The sequence below is a fragment of the Pecten maximus genome, chromosome 5 (assembly GCF_902652985.1).
Source record: "Pecten maximus chromosome 5, xPecMax1.1, whole genome shotgun sequence".
Lineage (NCBI taxonomy): Eukaryota > Metazoa > Mollusca > Bivalvia > Pectinida > Pectinidae > Pecten > Pecten maximus.
This window is the reverse complement of record NC_047019.1, coordinates 50,816,303-50,831,378: the sequence shown is the minus strand read 5'-3', so window position 1 is coordinate 50,831,378 and position 15,076 is coordinate 50,816,303. Positions and strand designations below refer to the sequence as shown.

The window sequence follows — 15,076 nt, the reverse complement described above, 5'->3', positions numbered from 1 at the left end:
TCAGGAGATATGATATTCATGTATGACAATATGGTCGCCGACAGTGAACATCAGAGATTTGATTCATACCTATGACAGTATGGTCGACAGAGGACATCAGGAGATACATTTATATATATATATATATATATGATATTCACGTTTGACAGTATGGTCGACAGAGGACATCAGGAGATACATTTATATATATATATATATATGATATTCACGTATGACAGTATGGTCGACAGGGGACATCAGGAGATACATATATATATATGTGTGTGATATTCACGTATGACAGTATGGTCGACAGGAGACATCAGGAGATACATTTATATATATATATATATATGATATTCACGTATGACAGTATGGTCGACAGGGGACATCAGGAGATACATATATATATATGTGTGTGATATTCACGTATGACAGTATTGTCGACAGGAGACATCAGGAGATACATTTATATATATATGTGTGATATTCACGTATGACAGTATGGTCGATAGAGAACATCAGGAGATTTGATATCATGGTGACACCATTTCCTTGTTGTTTTTAAGTTTCATTTATTTGTTATTAATGTGTCATAGAAAAAGGTTATTTACAGTAGTAAAACCCGTTATTTCACCTGAAATCTTCAAAGCTAGCTGAAGGTAAGGCGGGTTAAATGATTTATTCTTTAAGTTGTCGACTATCGTATATCAAGAAAAAGCTTCATTTGTGTGGACCGGATGTATATTGAATAATTTGAACCTTGTTACATAAATACCTAAACCAAAACTATATCAATCCAAAATCGCTTCATTTGTTTCAGAAAATTCGACTTTGTTTGCACTGGTCAACTCAAACAGGGCAGGAAATATCCAAACAATCAGACCAAACTGTCAAATCAGGTGATCATCAGACCAAATTGTCAAATCAAGGTTACAATCACACCAAACTGTCAAATCAAGGTGACAATCAGACCAAACTGTCAAATCAAGGTGACAATCAGACCAAACTGTCAAATCAAGGTGATCATTAGACCAAACTGTCAAATCAAGGTGATCATCAGACCAAACTGTCAAATCAAGGTGACAATCAGACCCAACTGTCAAATCAAGGCGATCATCAGACCAAACTGTCAAATCAAGGTGATCATCACACCAAACTGTCAAATAAAGGTGACAATCAGACCAAACTGTCAAATCAAAGTGACAATCAGACCAAACTGTCAAATCAAGGTGATCATCAGACCAAACTGTCAAATCAAGGTGATCATCAGACCAAACTGTCAAATCAAGGTGATCATCAGACCAAACTGTCAAATCAAGGTGATCATCACACCAAACTGTCAAATCAAGGTGACAATCAGACCAAACTGTCAAATCAAGGTGACAATCAGACCAAACTGTCAAATCAAGGTGATCATCACACCAAACTGTCAAATCAAGGTGACAATCAGACCAAACTGTCAAATCAAAGTGACAATCAGACCAAACTGTCAAATCAAGGTGATCATTAGACCAAACTGTCAATTCAAGGTGATCATCACACCAAACTGTCAAATCAAGGTGACAATCAGACCAAACTGTCAAATCAAGGCGATCATCATACCAAACTGTCAAATCAAGGTGATCATCACACCAAACTGTCAAATCAAGGTGACAATCAGACCAAACTGTCAAATCAAGGTGATCATCACACCAAACTGTCAAATCAAGGTGACAATCAGACCAAACTGTCAAATCAGGTGATCATCAGACCAAATTGTCAAATCAAGGTTACAATCACACCAAACTGTCAAATCAAGGTGACAATCAGACCAAACTGTCAAATCAAGGTGACAATCAGACCAAACTGTCAAATCAAAGTGATCATCAGACCAAACTGTCAAATCAAAGTGATCATCACACCAAACTGTCAAATCAAGGTGACAATCAGACCAAACTGTCAAATCAAGGTGACAAACAGACCAAACTGTCAAATCAAGGTGACAATCACACCAAACTGTCAAATCAAGGTGATCATCAGACCCAACTGTCAAATCAAGGTGATCATTAGACCCAACTGTCAAATCAAAGTGATCATCTGACTTGTTTTGTCACTCAACCCAGAAGACGTTCAAAGTGTTTAGCCTATTTGGCCAATATGACCTAAATAAAGGTCAATGACATTCATTTGAAAAGACTTGGTAGGCCCTTGTCCAAGCAAGGTACGGTTCAATATCGGGTTCAGGGCGTTACACCTGTTGAGAAGTCGAAAATGTAAAATGTACTCTCGACGGACGACGATAGACAAAGGACGATTAGACTACGTCTCAGGTGACGAAAGAAAATGTTTTGTGTTTGTTTTCAAAGATGGCAGTCCACTTGGATTTCAGAACAGCTTGACAAAATATCAATACTGGCATTGGTTAGGACCATCTCGGCATCACTTCAAAAAAGGTTCAAGCTAAATCTCTCTGAAGAAGAATTTTAATTGTGGTATTCAGGAAAACAGTGATTGCGCATCCATGTTATAAAATGCCAAAAAATAGCTTGGGAACTTTGTAAGTTTAAAATGTGTTTCCAACATGGCGGTTTTAGCTGCCATCTTTGGTTTCAGAAAAATACCAACACTTGATCAGAACCATCTCAGGATCATTCTAGGAAATATATATGTTAATACTGAAGTTGTAATCAAAAGTTTTCTATAGATGATATATCGGTACGATGTTTGAAGGATGCAGCTCCAGTTGTTAAGATTCCCATTACATATTTAATAAATGCATCTATCTCTGACGGTAGTTTACCGGAGGATTTGAAATTGGCAAAAGTCAAACCTCTGTTTAAGAGAAGAGATAAAAAAAAATAGACATGACGATAACAGACCTGTCTGCATCCCAAGTATAACTTCCAAAATATCAGAAAAGGTTGTTTACACACGATATGAAAATTATCTCATTACCAACAATATTTTGTTTGAATTATTTTAATCTGGTTGTAGGAGTTCCTACTCCTCCAACTCGTGTAAAATTACAAACCTCCGAAGGCCTTTTTATAGGTACAGGTATGGCACTGTTAGACAAAAAGGCGTTCACAATTATGTACCGCGTGTAACAAACTTTGTGTTATGGAAGATCAATTTTAACCTGGTTTAAATTCTATTTGATAAATATAAAACAGATTGTCGTTGATTTAACCTGTGGGGTACCCCAAGGTCGTTTAATCTGACCTCTATTATGTTTAATCTATGTCAATGATATAAACATTATATGTCTATCATTGTAACGTTATGCGGGTGATCCTAACATCCTGTTGTCCCCATCCTGATCCTATCCCTAATTTCGGAAAAGCTATGCCATCATGTCCTGATTAGCCGAGTGATTATAAGTTGTCTCTTCTCTGTACTTAGACAAATCTAAGTGTATTTTATTCTGTCGCAAATATGAATATTGAAAAAAAAAATCATTACTTGGTGCAACGGTTGCAAAATTGAAGCAAAATAATGGGTGAAATTTCTTAGTATTATAATTTAAGATCTCCTTCCGGGAGAATCCATACATCGTCACTGAACTAGGTAATTAGAGACTGTAATTCCTGTACAGTAATTGTTTGTCAGTCCAATCCAGACATTCTGTAGTGTACGTACCCAGTCCAGACATTCTGTAGTGTACTTAGCCAGTCCAGACATTCTGTAGTGTACTTAGCCAGTCCAGACATTCTGTAGTGTACTTAGCCAGTCCAGACATTCTGTAGTGTACTTAGCCAGTGTCACATTATACATGTTAGTATGAAGATCTGTCGAAAAACATGAACGGTAACCAACAGGTTGTGCAGAACAAAACGATAGGATTTAAAGCCTCACCTGAGAGAAAAAAATGAAGTGTAGGAATTTGTAAATTTGAAACACGTTTTTAAACTCTTGACAAAGTCGTAGCTAAGACCAAATCACGTTTGTTTGTTTGTTGTTGTTGTTGTTTTTGTTTGTTTGTTGTTTTTTTTCCACATTTTTCACGGTTAGTATCTAGGACTTCCGGAGAAATTTATCTAAATACCAAACTAGGTCTAATATGGCACTTAAAGGCGATGAAACCTCAAGTTTTTACATGAACACTATAAAATGTTTGCTTGGAACTCGCGTCCTGCTTTTATTAAAAAGACGTGGGACAATCATTATTTTAAGATGTTGGTTAAGAATAATTTTATGGAAGTATAGCAGAAGTCCAGTTTACCATTGATTAGCTAGGGCCGATTGTAGTACAGTACATACTGTCCCTTAGTAGCAATTCAAATATATTTCTATCATTCTAACGGTTTTAACTTTAAGTGGACCTCAACGGAAATAAGCCTGGTAGACTTTTATTTAAGGGCTATCCTAAGACAGGGCACCTGAAGATGATAAGGTAATATGATTTCCTAAGTATCTAATATATACGGATTATATTGAAGATAACGATACCGTTGGATGTAAGCTTCAAATTTGTTTTAGTTATGTATTGTAATGTGCTAGTGAAAGATTAATGGCGTTGCTGTGATTCAATTATTGCATCTGTTTATTAATACATTGTGTGTATTCCTTTTACCTTCATATCCATAATTATCTGTTCTAAATGTGATACATGTACAGCAGACACTGGAAGTAAATACATTGTAGCACCCGAAATGTTGAAAGATTCCGGATTAAGATATTTTAGAATGTTTCGGATATAGATATGTTTTAATGTTTCGGATTTATACATGTTTTAATGTTTCGGATTAAGATATGCTTGAAGGTTCCGGATTAAGAAATGTGTGAAGGTTTCGGATAAAGATATGTTTGAAGGTTTCGGATAAAGATATGTTTGAAGGTTTCGGATAAAGATATGTTTGAAGGTTTCGGATAAAGATATGTTTTAATGTTTCGGATATAAATATGTTTTAATGTTTCGGATTAAGAAATGTGTGAAGGTTTCGGATTAAGAAATGTGTGAAGGTTTCAGATTAAGATATGTTTTTAGGTTTCGGATTAAGATATGTTTGAAGGTTTCGGATTAAGAAATGTGTGAAGGTTTCGGATTAAGATATGTTTTAATGTTTCGGATTAAGATATGTTTGAAGGTTCCGGATTAAGAAATGTGTGAAGGTTTCGGATACAGATATGTTTTAATGTTTCGTATATAAATATGTTTTAATGTTTCGGATTAAGATATGTTTTAATGTTTCGTATACAGATATGTTTGAAGGTTTCGGATTAAGATATGTTTTAATGTTTCGGATATAGATATGTTTGAAGGTTTCGGATTAAGATATGTTTGAAGGTTTCGTATATAGATATGTTTTTAGGTTCTGGATTTAGATATGTTTTAATGTTTCGTATATAGATATGTTTTAATGTTTTGTATATAGATATGTTTTAATGTTCCGGATATAGATATGTTTGAAGGTTTCGGATTAAGATATGTTTTAATGTTCCGGATATAGATATGTTTTAATGTTCCGGATATAAATATGTTTTAATGTTTCGGATATAAATATGTTTTAATGTTCCGGATATAGATATGTTTTAATGTTCCGGATATAAATATGTTTTAATGTTCCGGATATAGATATGTTTGAAGGTTTCGGATATAGATATGTTTTAATGTTCCGGATATAGATATGTTTTAATGTTCCGGATACAGATATGTTTGAAGGTTTCGGATATAGATATGTTTTAATGTTTCGGATTTAGATATGTTTTAATGTTCCGGATTTAGATATGTTTTAATGTTTCGGATTTAGATATGTTTTAATGTTCCGGATTTAGATATGTTTTAATGTTTCGGATTTAGATATGTTTTAATGTTTCGGATTTAGATATGTTTTAATGTTTCGGATTTAGATATGTTTTAATGTTTCGGATTAAGATATGTTTGAAGGTTTCGGATTAAGATATGTTTGAAGGTTTCGGATTAAGATATGTTTGAAGGTTTCGGATATAGACATGTTGGAATATTCCGGATTAAGATATGTTTGAAGGTTCTGGATTTAGATATGTTTTAATGTTTCGGATTTAGATATGTTTTAATGTTTCGGATTTAGATATGTTTTAATGTTTCGGATTAAGATATGTTTGAAGGTTTCGGATTAAGATATGTTTGAAGGTTTCGGATTAAGATATGTTTGAAGGTTTCGGATATAGACATGTTGGAATATTCCGGATTAAGATATGTTTGAAGGTTCTGGATTTAGATATGTTTTAATGTTTCGGATTTAGATATGTTTTAATGTTTCGGATTTAGATATGTTTGCAGGTTTCGGATACAGACATGTTGGAATATTCCGGATTAAGATATGTTTGAAGGTTTCGGATACAGATATGTTTGCAGGTTTCGGATTTAGATATGTTTGAAGGTTTCGGATATAGACATGTTGGAATATTCCGGATTAAGATATGTTTGAAGGTTTCGGATACAGATATGTTTGCATGTTTCGGATTTAGATATGTTTGAAGGTTTCGGATATAGATATGTTTTAATGTTTCGGATTAAGATATGCTTGAAGGTTTCGGATATAGACATGTTGGAATATTCCGGATTAAGATATGTTTGAAGGTTTCGGATATAGACATGTTTGAAGGTTTCGGATATAGACATGTTTGAAGGTTTCGGATATAGACATGTTTGAAGGTTTCGGATATAGGCATGTTTGAAGGTTTCGGATATAGATATGTTTGAAGGTTTCGGATACAGATATGTTTGAAGGTTTCGGATATAGACATGTTTGAAGGTTTCGGATACAGATATGTTTGAAGGTTTCGGATATAGACATGTTGGAATATTCCGGATTAAGATATGTTTTAATGTTTCGGATTAAGATATGTTTGAAGGTTTCGGATATAGACATGTTTGAAGGTTTCGGATACAGATATGTTTGAAGGTTTCGGATACAGATATGTTTGAAGGTTTCGGATATAGACATGTTTGAAGGTTTCGGATATAGACATGTTTGAAGGTTTCGGATATAGACATGTTTGAAGGTTTCGGATATAGATATGTTTGAAGGTTTCGGATACAGATATGTTTGAAGGTTTCGGATACAGATATGTTTGAAGGTTTCGGATATAGACATGTTTGAAGGTTTCGGATATAGACATGTTGGAATATTCCGGATTAAGATATGTTTGAAGGTTTCGGATACAGATATGTTTGAAGGTTTCGGATATAGACATGTTGGAATATTCCGGATTTAGATTTGTTTTAATGTTTCGGATTAAGATATGTTTGAAGGTTTCGGATATAGATATGTTTGAAGGTTCCGGATAAAGAAATGTGTGAAGGTTTCGGATAAAGATATGTTTTTAGGTTCCGGATACAGATATGTTTTAATGTTCCGGATATAGAAATGTGTGAAGGTTTCGGATATAAATATGTTTTTAGGTTCCGGATTTAGATATGCTTGAGGTTTCGGATTAAGATACATGCACATGTCTGTTTTTAGATAGGCCTACTGAAGGTAAGCATTCTTATCCTGAATACTATGTTAATTATTTGGTACACTTTATCGTAAATATCAATAGGTTCCCCAGAGTAAATAATTCACACTGTTTTATTCAAGTATAAACATCTGTATATATGTATTCGAGGCTTTCATCCTCTATAGATCCGTGCAGGCACACTACACCACTGTACATTACTGTAAATCCAATAACAATGTCTTATCATCTCTCTTTGTAGACCAATGCTTATGAAGATATTGACATATGAAATAATTGGGGGGGGGGGGGGGGGGGGGGGGGGATGATGCGTTTGTACAATGCTAAGTGATCTATCTATATTTACAAAAGAAAAAAGAAAAAAAGAAAATAATTCAGCAAAGCAATATGCTTCAATAGATCTCTGTTTTTTCAGTCACGAGGCTTCTATTTGAACCTAATAAACTCCTCTAGTAGGAGTGCCCATTACGAAAGCAACACAAACAATTCTGTAATGAGAAATGGAAACCATGCACGGTAACGATATTTTATTTAGACCATTGTCTGTATACACATGTAACAACCCTTATCTACGTGACAGTACAACACATAACATGTATATTGTAGGCCGCCCGAGAAAACATCCTTCCTGGTCAGACTGGTCAGACTGACACATGTCATGTCCCATAGACAGGGGTACAAAAGGTCTTAAATGATATCTATTATATTAACATTGACAATGGACATTAAAAACAAAATGGCCAAAAATATAATACCCTTTAAGTTTCCCATAGGGGCAGTGGACATTGATAACAAAATAACCAAAATATAACACCCGACAATACCCTTTAAGTTTCCCATAGACAGTGGACATTAAAAGCAAAATGCCCCAAATGTAATACCCTTTAAGTTTCCCATAGGCAGTGGACATTAAAAACAAAATGACCAAAATATAACACCCGATAATACCCTTTAAGTTTCCCATAGGCAGTGGACATTAAAAACAAAATGACCAAAATATAACACCCGATAATACCCTTTAAGTTTCCCATAGGCAGTGGACATTAAAAACAAAATGGCCAAAATATAACACCCGATAATACCCTTTAAGTTTCCCATAGGCAGTGGACATTGATAACAAAATGCCCCAAATGTAATACCCTTTAAGTTTCCCATAGGCAGTGGACATTGATAACAAAATAACCAAAATATAACACCCGACAATACCCTTTAAGTTTCCCAAAGACAGTGGACATTAATAACAAAATGCCCCAAAATACAATACCCTTGAAAGCTGTTCTGGACTATTGTTTAAACAGATGTTACATTACATCTACCTCTATCGGCCGAAGGCAAAAAAACAACAATTTCTTTTGGGAGTGATTATACAGAACAGAGCTATGAAATAGCGGGATTTTTAATGATGATGTGATGTCTGAGAATACCTGTAAATCAGGACATAAACCCAGACATACGGGAATACCAGGATAGTCGACACTAAGTTTTCTATTATATATAGAGTTCATTATCTTGTTTTCTGCTGTCATACATATCTCCTCGAATATCATTTAAAATTGTGTAAGCCCAACTTTTTTTTCGTTTCATTAATTCAGTTTAATAGTCTGAAGAAAAACCTATTTCACTTACCTCAGTTGAATAGTTCCTCACTTAAAGTGTGTTAGTATTATTTAAGATATGGATACATATACGAACTTATCAGCGCGTATCTACGATAGCTTTATGAAAAGGAATTTGAAGGGATAACCATGAATTTACTTCTGATTTGTCTGTAATAATTAAGTATTTAAACTTGTGTTTATGATGTAGATAAAAACAAATTGAATGTGATCCTGACACCAAAAATGTTTTGTACTCAAAATTGTATCAAATGGGGAAGTTAATTAAAAGACACTAACTAAATTTCAATTAGCTGCCCTTGTCGTGTCTGAACAGAGTGGCGGACACCTGGCAAAGGGGACTTGTCACTGGACTTCCAACGAGAAATGAGAAAGAGAAATCATTATTATGTACTATTTTAAAGAATTCTCTTACCACCTCGTTCAACCCCGGTCATATCCCCATTACCTCCCAACCACACTCAATCCCGGGATCAAAACTCCCATCACCTCTCGACCGTGCCCCATCCCCGGATTAGAGCCATAATCATCTCCCTACCGTGCCCCACCCCCGGATCAGAGCCATAATCATCTCCCTACCGCGCCCCAGCCCCGGATCAGAGCCATAATCATCTCCCTACCGCGCCCCACCCCCGGATCAGAGCCATATTCATCTCCCTACCGCGCCCCACCCCCGGATCCGAGCTCCCATCATCTCCCTACCGCGCCCCACCCCCGGATCCGGGCCCCTATCACCTCCCGACCGTGCCCAATACCCGGTTAAGGAACCCAAATCGCCATATTGATTTTTGCTTCTTTTTTTCTTAACAAAATGGAACATTGAACATCTTAATGTCATTAGTTTAACACTCACTGTACTAAAGAGGGACCCAGACGTACGTCCACAGGACGGACAGTTGGATGTTTTCTCGGTGAAGACCCAGACGTACGTCCATAGGACGGACAGTTGGATGTTTTCTCGGTGACAGACCCTGCAGTGACCATACCATGATCGAGGAGCTCTCCGAACGAATCCGTGTGAAAATTCACAAATCTAGTTAAAAAGTACGACTGTTATCTCATGTTCTCAAACACGACGTTGGTATCTGACCATAATTGGTACTTTCTGTGACGTCAGCATATGTTGTAACAGTCTGGTGGTCATTTCACGAGTGAATCGTCCATATGAATATTGACTGTACGGACAAGGCGTTGTCACATATCTTAAATCCATGTTGGTCAACAATCACGCAGCACCACGACTGTACTCAACACTCCTATTGGTCCTGATCTATTACAACAATAATCAACAAATTAGTTTGGGTTTCCAACAAAAGTATAACTAATAACTGTACAGTAGTAATTCCTGGACGAATTTTGCACATTGCTCTGGAATAATAGCCTGGTCCGAGGCAACACGCTGTGGTTCTGGACCACTGATGACGATAATACAATCACGTGGTTCTGGACCACTGATGACGATAATACTATCACGTGGTTCTGGACCACTGATGACGATAATACTATCACGTGGTTCTGTATCACGTGGTTCTGGACCACTGATGACGATAATACAATCACGTGGTTCGTGACCACTGATGACGATAATACAATCACGTGGTTCTGGACCACTGATGGCGATAATACTATCACGTGGTTCTGGACCACTGATGACGATAATACTATCACGTGGTTCTGGACCACTGATGACGATAATACAATCACGTGGTTCTGGGCCACTGATGACGATAATACAATCACGTGGTTCTGGACCACTGATGGCGATAATACAATCACGTGGTTCGTGACCACTGATGACGATAATACAATCACGTGGTTCTGGACCACTGATGGCGATAATACTATCACGTGGTTCTGGACCACTGATGACGATAATACAATCACGTGGTTCTGGACCACTGATGACAATAATGATAATACAATCACGTTGTTCTGGACCGCTGATGACAATAATAATAATACAATCACGTGGTTCTGGACCGCTGATGACAATAATAATGATACAATCACGTGGTTTTAGACCACTGATAATAAGTGTAGCAATAGATCATATAGTTTGCAGTTTCGGCTACTGCATCCTGGTCCTCGGGCGTGACGTAAGAGGTGAATTTCGCTTGATGAGGTTTATAAACAACATTATAGTTTGTCATTTTTGTTATATATATAATTTTGTCCGATAAACTTCCAGCGGTATGTCATGCTTTTAGCCGGCAATAACATTCTATGTCCCAATGACATGGGCCAACGTCACGTAACGGGCTACTTCCGGCGGTAGGAACACATACAAAGTCACATTTCTGAGTTGGACTTGACCATGGTGAGGGAGGTGCTGCCTCTCCGGACAGTACTGTAGCTTTGTAGTCCGGATCCATTCGAGTCACGAAGCCGATATGACTTGGGACAGCAGCGGAATAGATAGCGGTTATAGTACTTCCGGAACTGACTGCTCAGGAAGTAAAGTGCGTACGGATTGACACACGAGTAGACATAGGTGAGACAAAATCCCAAAAGTTTGAACCACACCCAAAATTCGCTGAAATCGGATGTGCCCCAATAGAACCAGATGAGATAGATGTGGCGAGGAAGCCAGCACACCACAAACAGCAGTACAAACGATAATACTACACGCGCCACCTTCATTCGAGCCTCGATCTGGCGCTGCTGTTGTTGACTCTGTCCCGGTCCTTTGGTGGCCTCACACGGCATCTGACGACTGCTTTTGACTAGGATTCGCGCCATTAAAAAGTAGAAAGTTCCGATAATAATGAGAGGGATCAGGAAGAGGGTTAAGAAGCGGAACAGACAGTGAGTGTTCCCGTACCACTCCTGCCATCTGACGGGGAATGGCTGACAGTAGTACACTCCCGCGTGGATCTGGATATTAAAACTGATGGCATCCGGAATAGCGAAAATGGCGGAAATGATCCATATGAATGCCACAGCGATTGACGTCTTTAAAGTTGGTTTGCCCTTGTGCTTGCTCATCGGATACACGATGGCGACGTATCGGTCACCGCTTAGGGCAGTGAGAGTTAGGACCGATACCCCGGCCGACAAGGTCTGAAGGTATTCGTTCATCTTACATATCAACTCACCAAAAGGGTACGACTCCAGAGTGAAGACCGTCGCCGAAAAAGGCGCTGACATCACCAACAGTAACAAGTCCCCAGCCGATAGATTAACAATAAGAATGTTTGGAACATTCCGCATGGACTTGTTCCGTAGGACAGTAAATATGAGTGTACCGTTACCAACGACACCGGTTAACATGAGAATGACGAAGAGGATAGGGACGACGATCTGGGGTACAGGGACAATGAGATCATAGTCTTCTGTACCATTAGAACAGTTAGTCCACACACTTACATTACAAACACTGTCGTTTATAAATCCCGCAATCTCATCCAAGCGTTGAGAGGTTACATTGGAATGCGACATCGTGATGTTTTAATTCTTTAAAATATTCTTAATAAAAATCGAATGTCGAAGGGTGATGAATTTGGTCCGAATAAAGAGATTCTATTAATGGTATATAAATTGAAGGTGATGCATTGTTCTGAAAGGTAAAAACAATTTTGCTGTTTTACTTCTCACCTTGTCAGATGTGTCTGATTCCGTGAAACACTTGTTGTCTCCTTGTTAAATCCCACTGATCACCAGTATGTTACTACAGAAATTAAGCAATGATATATTTTTCAGTCCAAAACTTGTTATCACCGGGGTAGGCGCGGTGGTCCCATTGGGCGACGTCTGCATCATTAGCACGTTCAGGTGTAATAGGTAAACAAGGTCATGTTGAAATGATCCCGTTACTAAGTCACGTCCCTACCAGTTTATATGTGAGACTGGCTCCCTCGGGAGTAAAACATTTGCTCTTATCTCGGCGCCTGCAATTCAACTAATGTATCCTTTTAATAAGTCGGATCGGCAAACTACGCTAGAGCTTGTGATTGGCTGATCGTTCGTGGAGCTCGCGCCCGTTGGTTGGTAGACGAGCGATCGATAGTAATGCCGCTCCAGCACATACATGTAGTATTGGCAGAGGCCCGATGGTGTTGAGTTGGACAAATGATAGTATAAATTGTAGGTTTCTGAAGAATATATCTCAGCACACAGCTCGGCTTGTTACATATACTTTTCATCTGACGGTCAACACACACACACACAAACACACAAAAACAAAAACAAAAAACAAACAAACAGACACGCACCACTTTGTGATGGTGTTCCTCCTTGACGTTTAGTTATAACTGGAAATGATGTACTATTGTACAACACGAGACATTTATTTCGCTGGCACGTGCTGCAGAACATATGCACGCGGAAAACATCTGTACCCCCAGCCAATTGGGTGACGCGTTACACATTACAATGGGATGGTACCGCAAGCAATGCTGGCAAGACAATTTTATAGAGATGTATATATTGTATCTATAAACGATCGGATGTCACATACTAATAACACTATTTTTACGTGGTAAATAAACAAGCCACGCGATTAAAATGCACAGCAATTCGGCCGTATAGACAGGAGTTGATTGGGTGACTAGCTATGTTATAAATCTGGCCTAACAATCGTGAACATGTCTTGTTGTATTTAATTGAATACGTTCAATATGACATTGGCTCTAATGTACACCTTTATATATGACATTGACATGCGTACGGCACTGAAACGTCATCGAACCCTACGAGATTTTGGTAAAAAAAATACAACCTTTTTATTAAAAAGATAAGATCTTTGTACAAAAACAATGATATATTTGTATGAAAATAAGAGATCTTTGTACAAAAACAATGATATATTTGTATGAAAATAAGAGATCTTTGTACAAAAACAATGCGACTTTTTTTATAGTAACAATGATATCTTTCATTGAAAACAATCAGACTTTGGCATTTTTATCTCTACAATATAGCACACAACCTCGCGCTCACTAGTGCTAAGCCATAACTACATTTCTATCTCTACAATATAGAACACATCCTCGCGCTCACTGGTGCTAAGCCATAACTAAAAGTTATGCGATTGCACAACATTCCACGATGTGCGATGTGCGCACGATGTCTGCACGATGTGCGATATGTGCGATACGGATCGTGCAGGAAAATGTGCGCACAATGGGCGATTGGAACGGTACATGTGCGATATGTATCGTGGTCGATATAAAATGAGGAACGCGTCATCTAAGGATTTAAACGTGTGGAACGATTGTAAAAGATATACAACGATTAACATTTTACGAGGCAGCTAATAACCATGTTTTTGTTGAAATATATGCAATAATTATTAGGAATGAAACACCTCTAGGCCTAGGAAAGTCGAAGAAATGTGTATTCGGCGAGATTATATACAGGTTATTTAATACATGTAGAACTAAACAGCAGATAAAACCACCTATTTTGAATAGAAACATTTCTTTTTTGTTTAAAAATACATATTATATGTAATTTATGTATAAAGTAAGATAAATAATCGTAGTGATGTCCGTCTACCATTCTGGTACATGTACATGTAGATGTATCACCAGGCCGTCGAAAACATCACGAATACTTGCGAGACAAAATGACGGTACTTAAATGGCAAAAATAAACAGCCCATTTCCATGAATGAAAACAATTGTTATGCAGCACGTTTATATAATAGCGACCATCTAGTACCATAATTTTTTTTTCGTATATGTTTTTGTATAACTAGTTATTTCGAAATATTTAAGGATTAACATCAATTATTTTTTCTGTTATACAGGCATAACATAAAAAAACTGGAGTGTACTCTAAATAAACCCACACTCCAGTTTTTTTCTGTTATGACTGTATAACAGAAAAAATAATTAATGTTAATTCTTATAATTTAATTTCGTCTTATACACACCAAGATATTTCACTTTCTTTGGCGAACTCTTTTCTGTGATAAATTATTACGCAACGTCATCAGCCAATCAAAAATGACGTTACATTTCGCAACGTAAAAAAATTTGTTATGGAGGTATAACAAAATTATTTCAGCCAATGAAAATGCGTGTTTCATACAAAATTAAATTATTTATAAACCT

At 37.2% G+C, this 15,076-nt stretch overlaps 1 protein-coding gene across 1 annotated transcript; it reads right to left on the bottom strand.

Moving 5' to 3' along the window:
* Positions 1 to 7,895: 7,895 nt before the first annotated feature.
* Positions 7,896 to 13,153, bottom strand: LOC117328299 (neuropeptide CCHamide-1 receptor-like). The gene has a single exon (XM_033885824.1). It carries the CDS (start codon positions 12,456 to 12,458, stop codon positions 11,310 to 11,312), a length of 1,149 nt encoding a protein of 382 aa, XP_033741715.1. The 5' UTR covers positions 12,459 to 13,153; the 3' UTR covers positions 7,896 to 11,309.
* Positions 13,154 to 15,076: the final 1,923 nt, after the last annotated feature.

Excerpts from the sequence above, each read along its gene's own strand:
- LOC117328299 (XM_033885824.1), bottom strand. The coding sequence starts at position 12,458 with ATGTCGCATTCCAATGTAACCTCTCAACGCTTGGATGAGATTGCGGGA.